Here is a 10336-nt window from a genome sequence, read left to right as displayed (position 1 = left end):
AATTACCAATTCAATCTTAAAAAGTAGCTCTAGATCAATTTGTTATAATAAATAATCAAAATATACCAAAAAAATTAGGAGAAAATTCAACAAATGAAGAAACAAGTCATCTAAAAAGACCAGAAGAATATAGCTAGAATAGTGAAAGAAAAAAATATTATATATTAATATATATATTATATTGTAAGAGGTCAAAAAAAAAAATTCCCGTTTTACACCTCAAATTATATTAAGCCGGAACATTAACCCAAGTTAAAGACTTGCAATCTTACTTATAATGGCGTGGACAGTGAATTGAAGCAGAGATATTTATGCATACGGTAGTGATAGTAACAAAAAATAAATAATATATATATATATATCAAAAAAAAAAAAAAAACTGCCAATAAGATTATGAAGTATGAACATAAACAATCTCTCTATCTATATATAATATTCTTGAATTATGCATCGGATACCTTCTTTTCAACATCTCTCCCAAGTTTAATAATGAACTCATTAAAGTTGAGATGACAATTCATACTTTAAATAAAAGTTTTTTTTAAAAAAAAAAATTTTCCGTAAGTCAATGCATTTTGTTGGTTTCTCAATGATAATATCTTTGGTTGTTTTCTCAATTAAAAATGCACTATCATGGACCTGGTGATTGCAAAAGGTCATGGTGAAGTTATTTATAAAAAAAATTCTTCCCCTAAAATTTGATAAAATTTCAAAGAATGTCATTATAATTCAACCAAATATTTCATAAAGTGTAGAATTTTTCACCATAATTTGTGTCAATGGACCCACAAGTACAATTATTTGACTTTGGAGGACATAAGTGAACTGCTACCATTGTTAAAGATGGGAGCCAAATTTTAGTGGACCAGAATGAATCAATGAATTATATAGACGTCTTTAGTTGATTAAGTAAACTCAAATCATTTTGATTTATGTGTGTGTCTATATATATATATATAATCATTTTGATTTATGTGTGTGTCTATATATATATATATATAATCATTTTGATTTATGTGTGTGTCTATATATATATATATATATTGAAGGGTATTGTCTACACGACAGCTCGTGTACGAAGAACATTATATAACTTGCCTCTCTCATTCCATTTCTTCTTTCAATGTTTACTTTTGTTATCTAACTCAATTTCAAAGCGTAGTCAAGAAAGTCAGTATTTGGTTTATGCGGAGAACTCTAAGCCTATTTTGGTATAAGGTATGTTTTAATATATATTTTGTATTGTCTGAAATAGCTTTTCCTATTATGTTTTGTGTTGCCCATGGACCAGAATTATTTATCATTGTTTTCAATATGCTTATTGTTTAATATATATATAGAGAGATATATAGATATATGCTATAATATTTGATGAGCTTGGCACGGCTCTGTACAGATTATGAATTAGTAGTTATCTATATCATGTATACATTAATTCAACTTCAATGGTGACATCATGATATGGATCTTTCTTAGAACCAAACTCTGGTTTCTATTTTAGTTCATGCTTGAGCATAAATTGCTTTATATTTTAGTAGTTATCTATATTTTTGTTTTTGGTTAGCTTATCTACTTATTTGGATGGTTGCAGTATATCTAATTGTTTACTTTATCGAATATATACATTATTGCACTGATAAAACATAATTGATTTATTGTTTCTTTCTATAGGTTACTGTTATGTTTAGAATACCTAAGTAATAGTTTTATTTGCATAACTTATTTCTAGTTTGACTAATTTTTTAGTGGGTCATTTTAAATTAGAAAGAGATTGTGTTTGATTTATTTTTCTGAAGATCTCTCATTCTGAAAGTTAAACAGTACTTCCGAGGGTTACTCTTAAATAGAAAATTCATAGGTTTTTCTTTTTCCTTTTTATTTTATTTTTATTTTTTTATTCCTCCCCCTTTTAACTGTTTATTCACCTTATCCCAATTACTTCAAATTATTCTTTTTTAAATAGAAAAAATTACCTTCCAATAGGATTCATACAATGATTTTTATTATTATTTTTTTTCCTTTATTACGGTTAGTAATTGAAATTCCTATATCATTTGAAGTTTTCCATAATTGATTCACTAAGATGTTCTTCGTAAATAGAAAAATTACGTTTTCAATAGGACTCACATATTATTTTTTTTTTCCTTTTTTAATAGTTAAATCGAAATATTTTAAGTCATATGTACTTATTAAAATTCATGTCTTTTAAGATAACTAATACAACTTTTCACAAACATACCAGTAGTCTAGCAGTACTAAGTCCTTGTTTCTTATAGAGAGGTCAAGAGTTCGAGTCTCATTCTTTTAAAAGTTAATTCCTTCTTCCTTTCTAAACCTTGAGAGAGATTATACAATTTAAAACAATTGACTTCATTAAAAATTACTTTAATAAAATAACCTTTATCCCTTTTTGAAGAAAAAAAGATCAATTTTAAATTAATTCATTCTTTCTCTCTAAACCTTTGAAGTTCTCTCTTTACCTTTTCTTAAAAGCATTTCTATTTTTTTTTCCATAATCTTAAAAAAGTCTAACATGATACACTTGGACTGGTTGTTATAATAAAAAAGGTCGAAAATGTATGAAAAGGCAACGTTAGTTATTCATTTTATTGATTTCTTATTACTATATTTGTGTGCTGGAAGTATTCACTTTTCTTTATATATAAATAACTTCAAAATAACCTAAATATTAATCATGTTAGTGGATATTAGCCTTTTGAGTGTTACTGTAATACTATCATGATGCATCATGTTTTTATTTCTCTATTTATTTATTATTTTTTTTTTTGGTCACTCTTTTACAAAATTAGCTATTTATTAAAATTTCTAAAAGGTATCATTTAGCCATTTATTAAAATTTCTAAAAAGTACTATACCTCATTTCAATAAACTAAATCATTTATTCTTGTTTTTTGTAATTTGTGGGTCATTGAATACACTACTTAAGTGATACAAATTTATCACTTTTATTTTTTATTTTTTATTTTTGAGAGTTTTGATTTTATTTTCCTAATTTCTAATTATCATTTTCTTTTCCATATCATTAAATTTTCCTAGAATTTTCATCATCATCTTAAATTACTTTATACTTACTTATTATGTGAAACAATTCAATGAGACACGAAAGTTTCGTCAATCTCATTATAACTTAAATCTATTTTTTTTATAGACTTAAATCTATATATATATATATTTATAATACTAACGTAATTATGTTTATATCCTTGATAAGAATAGGTTGAGCAAACTATAGTGCTAATTTCATATAAAAGGGGATAAAAATTACAAGCGAATATAAAATTTATACTTTACAATTTAATTTTTTTGATCACCTTGTAGTTAATAAAAATCTTCTATTATGTTGACTTATATGTGTACTCTTTTTATGAATTAAATATTAAAGCATTTATTAATGTCTTGAATAATTTATTTTTCAATGAATATATAAAATGCAGAAAAACTTGTAATTAAAAAAAATATCATCATTTTTGTAAGGTAGACCGTTTAATTAGGCACATAGATTTTATATGGATCACCAACTCAATTTACTTTATATTTTCTATTATTAGATTATTAGATGTAACAAGATTATGTTTGTAAGATAGACCATTCAATTAGACACGTAGATTTCATATATCTTTATTTACTTTATATTTTCTATTATTAGGTAGAATCATTCAATAAGACACTATAATAGACGCGATAAATTGAACGCGTATTATAGAAATAGTTATAAAAATATGTCATCTAACCAAAGAGACAACAATATTTGAAATGTAAGAAATTCAATAAAAAAATAAAAAAGAGTGGCAATTGACATGGTATGTCTAAGATGATAGAGTTCAACAAATGTATACTTGTTTAACTTCCAATACTTTTAACCCACTTTTTATGCAATACTTTTATAATGATACAACTATTATTTATTTATACATGTTAGCCTTAATTACGTGCAACTGCACGTAAGAATTTCTAGTGTGTGTGTATTGAAGGGTATTGTATAGTAACATCTTTTTTATTTCTATACCGATGTGAAAAGTGATGAGTTTTTGCCACAAAACTTAAAAAAAAAAAAAAAAAAAAAAAAAAGAAAAAAAGAAAAAAAAGAAAAGAAAAGGAAAACAAGAACAAGAACAAGAACAAGAACAAGAATAGAAAACAAAAAAAAAAAAATTTAAGGGTAAAGTACAGTAACACTTTCTGAGATTTGTCAAAAGGACACTTAGAGAAAAGTTTGTCTATTTTGGGACAATGACACCCCCTCAAGTTTGATACATCTACCAAAGACACCCCAATGATAATAAATTGACATTTTAACCCTTTGACTTTTATATTGACTAATTTAAATGCTGAAATGACATTTCTAACCCTCATCAGAATTTATTTCCCTCTCTCCTCTCTATTTTCTCTTCCTCAGCCACCAACACTAATACACCCTATCACACATATACACATACATAAAAAATAAAAGTGGAGTATTTAAATATTGTTACGGCACAATCATAACAAATGTCCTAATGCATTCAATAACCAAAATCCATATTTTGTAGATATAATTTTTCAAGTCTCATAGAATTTGACAAACACTGCAGATAAAAGGGATTGGACATAAATATTGAAAAATTTAAAACCAAAGTCAGAAAAATTACATCTATAAAAACAATGAAAATTTCGAAACAACTTGTATCATCAAATCAACCCACCAAGTTATTTGGAGAATTTAATAACTATAAAATGACCAAAAGTTAAAACTTGGTTATGCTCAAGGAACACATCAAGGTAAAGATTTTATTTTATTGATTTAATGATTTTTTTCAAGACTATAATGACCCTTATAAAAAAATGATGCATTAATACTCATTTAATAAATAATACATCAATTACTTGATATTTTATTATTTATCAAGTAATAAAATAATAATGTGTGACAATGTGTATATATGTGTGACACTGTGTGTTGGTGTTGGGGGCTGAAGAAGAGAAAATAGAGAGGAGAGAGTGAAAGAAATTGTTATGGGTATTGGAAAGGTAATTTTAACATTTAAATTAGTTAATATAAAAGTCAAAGGGTAAAAATGTCAATTTATTATTATTGGGGTGTATTTGATAGATGTATTAAACTTGAGGGGATGTTATTATCTCAAAATAGATAAACTTTTCCTTAAGTATCTTTTTAGCAAATTTTAAAAAATGTTACTGTACTTTATCCAAAATTTAAAAAAGACAACACAACTATGAAGTATGATCACAAACAACTTCTCAGTCAGGGTTGGACTAGGTGTGTTGGTGATAATATTTGCGTGCGTGGAGTATGATCACAAACAACCTCTCAATCAGGGTTTATGTGTGTGTATATATATATATTTTGAATGTATTATCTTGTAACTTTTCTATTTCTGTACCATTGTGAAAAGTGATGACTTGCCTCACAAACGAGAGTGTGAGTTTTTGCCCAAAAAAAACCAAAATTTAAAGAGACAATAGGACTATGAAGTATGATCACAAACAATCAGGGTTGGACTAGGTGTGTTGGTGATAATATTTGCTTGGTTCAGATCCATCGTTTGGAATGAACACAAACAAACATTTTCTTATTATATAATTAATTATAAGGGATTTTTGCAACCATATGTTCTTTTCAACATCTCTATATTCAACCATTCAAGGCTGTTTACTGGTCCCGAGTGTACAAATGAACACAGCTCATTCATGTCCTTCAAAGTTGAGATGACAAGCATTCATTGGCCTTCCACTGCCACGTACAGCTTTCATATTGTCCTTTGTATAAGGACTTCCTAAAGGGAATGCATCTCTAAAGTACCTAATAAATTTGAGATGACAATTCATGCTTCAATCTGTCCCACAGGGACCTTGGCCTTCCACTGCCACAGCTTTCATATTGTCCTTGTATTTGTTTAATTACACTCTTCAAAAGTTCAAAGAGTTCCTAAAGGGAATGCATCCTTAATTAATTAATTAATTTATTTATTTTTTTCAGAACAGATATATAGGCCTTAAAATAAAGAGTTTGAAATTAAATTTAACCTTAAAAACTTATTAAAATTTTAAATTTGGACCATTTTAGCTCTTGAAAGAATAAATACTGTGAAACAAAATTTAAGTTCATTCTAATTATAGTCCTTACCTAAAAATATATATAGCAACACTTTTAATTGTAACTTGCTAAATGATAATTTGTATGACTACCTTCTTCTATTATAAGTTACTAAAGTAATAATTTTGTATTGTTAAAACTAGTGAAATTTTATTTAGTTAAAATTATTTTGTTTCTTAATCTATCATCAATAGAAATGATATATATTTTTAAGAGCAAAATCAAAGTATTCAAAACGTCTTTTAAAAAATTAAAAATTGATTTAGGTTGCATATTTTTTTTTCAATTTTTAGACTTGTTTTTAAAATATGTGTACTATGACTATATATTATAAACAAAATTATATTACAGTTCGTTTACAAAAATTTTAAAATTTTAATTACATAATTTGCCCCTTAAATAAATTCCTGACTCTTCCTTTGACAATTTCATAGATTAATTTAACTTTGTATGGTTTCTAATAATTTATTTGCCAATTTCTGTGAAGGCCAGTCCATATAATTATCTACGCACAATCATCCAGATATTGGAACAGTGTTCCCTACAAATGTCAGTAACAAAACAATGTAGTCATGGTTGGTTGACAATTAAACAAAATACCATCACTGCGTCTGAAGACGAAATGAAGTGCTGAGAAGGGAAGCTAGTTAGCACGCAAGCATGGCCTCTGCTGCAGTAGAACTTTTGATCGGCAAGATAGTTTCCGTCATTGAGAACGAAGCATCGTTGATTGAAGGAGTTCATGATGAACTCAACGACCTCAAGAATGAGTTACACTGGATGAGTTCCTTTCTGCAGGATACTAATAAAAAGAGAGCTATGACAGAAGTAGAGAAATCCTGGGCGGAAGATGTGAGAGGCATGACCTACAGAGTTGAAAACGTCATAGATGAGTATATGTATCACTTGAACCAGCAACAAGGTCGGGGTAAATTAAAAAGAATCTTCGATGATACTATTGGCATTCCAAAGAATCTCGGGGTGAAGCGCCAAATAGCCACTGAGTTACAGAATATCAAGAGAATGATGAAGGAGATTCCCGAAAGAAAACAACGTTACAGTGTTGTCGATCCTACGGAAGAAACAAGCTCACATGACGATCAGAAATGGATGCAAAACCAGGCTGAATCTGCTCTCTTCTTTAAGGATGAGGATCTAGTCGGGATTGAAGCTGATAGACAAAAATTAGTCAGATGGTTGACGGATGGCGAACCACAACGCACTGTTATTTCAGTAGTGGGAATGGGCGGTTCAGGCAAGTCCACCCTTGTTGCCAACGCCTACAACCATGGAAATGTCAAGCGAATTTTTCATTGCTATGCTTGGATCACTGTCTCACAAACTTACGACATTGAGGACTTACTTGGGCGCATGATTAAGGAGTTCTTCAACACATCACAGGAAGCAGTTCCAGAGGACTTGAGCAACATGGAATACAAACACCTGGTCGAGCATCTGTCAAAATACTTACAGCCAAGAAAGTATGTAGTTGTTCTGGATGATGTATGGGACGGTGATGTATGGAAGTTCATAAAATATTCACTTCCAGATGAAGGACTTGGAAGTCGTGTTTTGGTTACAACTCGGAGAGAAGATATAGCTTCATCTTTTTCTGAAGTTAAAAGCTACGTCCACCATCTTAAACCGCTACGAATGACGGATGCGTGGCACCTCTTTTGCATGAAAGCATTCTCAAGCAATCCCAACAACAATTGTCCTCAAGGACTCGACAACTTAGCTCGGGGCCTCGTCAAAAAATGTGATGGTTTACCTTTAGCAATTGTGGCTTTGGGTGGTGTCATGTTTTCCAAAAAATTAGAATGGGAGTGGAAACAAGCTTATGATGGCTTAAACAACTCTATGTTGAGCAACAACACTGAGTTAGAAAGAGTGAAAAACATCTTGCAGCTTAGCTTCAATGATTTGTCTTACCGGCTTAAGTGTTGCTTCTTATATTGTAGTCTTTTTCCTGAAGACTATCTGATCAAGAGAAAGCGGCTCATTAGACTTTGGATGGCAGAAGGGTTTATAGAAAAGGTGAAGAAGACAACACCTGAGGATGTATCAGAGAATTATCTTATGTCACTCATTAACCGAAGCCTGCTTCAAGTTGTGGAGAGGAATCCAACGGGAAGGCCAAGAAGATTTAAGATGCACGATCTTATGCGGGAGCTTGCTATATCGGTATCAGAAAAAGAGAAGTTTTGCACAGTACTCCATGATGGTAGTACAAGTACTGATGACAGTGATAAAGAAGAGAACGGAGTGCGTCGGTTGTCAATCAAACAAGGTGACAGAGAACTACTTAAATCATGGAAGTGTATGTCTCATCTTCGCTCTCTTTTTGTTTTTGTTGTTAATGCGATTTCTCCATCTTTGAGTACTACATTGCCATCTGGCTTAAGACTACTAAGAGTCTTAGATCTGGAAGACGCACCGATTGTGAAATTGCCAGATGAACTAGTTCATCTTTACAATTTGAGATATTTGAACTTGAGAAGAACTAAGGTGAAGGAACTTCCAAAGTCCATTGGAAGACTCCACAATCTTCAAACCTTAGACTTGAGAGATTCAGAGATAGAAGTGCTTCCATCTGAAATTACCAAGTTACAGAATTTGCGGCATCTAATTATGTTCCGCTACAATTCAGAACGTTCATGGGACTTTGATCTCCTTTATGAGACACCGTCACCGTCAAATATTTGTAAGCTAAAAAACTTGCAAGTGTTGTATCTAGAAGCAGGGATGTTGAAAGAAGCGAGGAACATGGCCCAACTCACAACTCTTGTCATTACGAAGGTGAGAAAAACAGATGAGGAAAACTTGTGCATCTTAGTCGAAAATATGAAACTTCTTCGCAGCTTATTCGTGAGGGTAATTGAGGAAGAAGAACACCTTCGAATGGATGCACTCTCCTCAGCTCCGCCCCGTCTTAGCAGGCTTGTTTTATTTGGAAAGCTGAAGAAGGTGCCGCATTGGATTCACTCACTCCAAAACCTCACATTTTTGTGTTTGCTTTGGTCCAGGCTGAGAGAAGACCCACTTCCATACATCCAAGCACTGCCTAATTTAGGGAAGCTTGTGCTTCACAATGCCTACATGGGAACGCATTTATGCTTCGATACAGGTTTCCACAAGCTTAAATTTCTATTCTTGGTATATCTCCCTCAACTGAGTGAGATAACAATAGAGAAGGGAGTGATGCCAGGTCTCCAACACCTGACTCTACGTGCATGTGAGGGGTTGAAGATGTTGCCTTATGGTGTCGAATATCTCATGCATCTCCAAGAATTGATTTTGGAAATAGTTCTGCGTGAGCTCATAGATCGAATACGTGGAGAAGAGAGCGTGGATCGCCCAAAGGTTAGACACATCCCCGTGATCAAACATATCTTCCAGTCCCAAAACAAACGGTTTTATGAAATCTTGTCCTGATTTGATCTACTGCAAGAAGGTAACACGTTTTCGTTTTGCATGTTATGTGTTTCATTAAAAATCAGTATCCATTTCTTTCCTTATTGTCCCCTGTATCATTTGGACATAACTTGTCTTGGTACTACGTCCATCTCATGCATGAAGGTAACTAAAACTTTTGTGTCACTCTGTACGTGAACTAGCTTGTAGTTTCTTAAATCAATCACTGAGTGGGTTTTCTTACAAGTTTGTGACATATTTATAATCAAATACTCATTGTGGATTGTTCTTATTTCTTCTTGGTTGTAATGTCGGCGACCTATGGATGCATATGACTACTTAGTACATCGATCTGGTGTTATATGAAATAAAAGATCGCTACCTGCTTAATTTAGCTGTTGTTGTTGTCATGGTTATTAATGTTGTAGTTGTTGTTGATGGATAATTAAGAGTAGGGGTGGCAATTTTTACAGCCCCGTCCCACCCCATTCCGTTAAAAACGGATATGGGAACAATTTTTATGCTGTTAGAGCGGGCATGAATACAAATTTTATACCCGTCGCGGGTCATGGGACTGGTTAGAATTCTTATACATATCCATCTGGGCATATAACTATATATATATATATATATATATATAAAACATTAATAACTTATTTTACCGACTTATCCCGTTACCCATTTCTTACAATCCTAATTTCTTAAGTCTTATGTGGGAACTGAGCGGCGCATCAAGGGAAGACAGAGAGAGTCAAAACTTAAAAACCAAACCCTCGACCTCAAACCCTCTCCCTCACTAGTCTCTGT

The 10336-nt window shown here is 31.3% G+C and overlaps 1 protein-coding gene across 2 annotated transcripts; it reads left to right on the top strand.

Moving 5' to 3' along the window:
* Positions 1–1003: 1003 nt before the first annotated feature.
* On the top strand, positions 1004–9821 carry LOC132274660 (disease resistance protein RPM1-like). 2 transcript variants are annotated; one of them, XM_059775983.1, is made up of 2 exons: positions 1004–1218; positions 6608–9821. In XM_059775983.1, exon 2 carries the CDS (start codon positions 6776–6778, stop codon positions 9548–9550), a length of 2775 nt encoding a protein of 924 aa, XP_059631966.1. In that variant the 5' UTR covers positions 1004–1218; positions 6608–6775; the 3' UTR covers positions 9551–9821. The 2 variants fall into 2 exon arrangements, with proteins under 2 accessions (XP_059631966.1, XP_059631965.1); XM_059775982.1 differs by having other exon boundaries at positions 6603–9821.
* Positions 9822–10336: the final 515 nt, after the last annotated feature.

Source organism: Cornus florida, unplaced genomic scaffold, assembly GCF_030987335.1.
Source record: "Cornus florida cultivar Cherokee Brave unplaced genomic scaffold, ASM3098733v1 CherokeeBrave_3.0.0_Hap2_Chr09, whole genome shotgun sequence".
In the NCBI taxonomy this organism is placed as follows: domain Eukaryota; kingdom Viridiplantae; phylum Streptophyta; class Magnoliopsida; order Cornales; family Cornaceae; genus Cornus; species Cornus florida.
Note: the sequence above shows the minus strand (reverse complement) of the source record. Positions and strands in the feature narration are given on the sequence as shown.

Excerpts from the sequence above, each read along its gene's own strand:
- LOC132274660 (XM_059775983.1), top strand. The coding sequence starts at position 6,776 with ATGGCCTCTGCTGCAGTAGAACTTTTGATCGGCAAGATAGTTTCCGTC.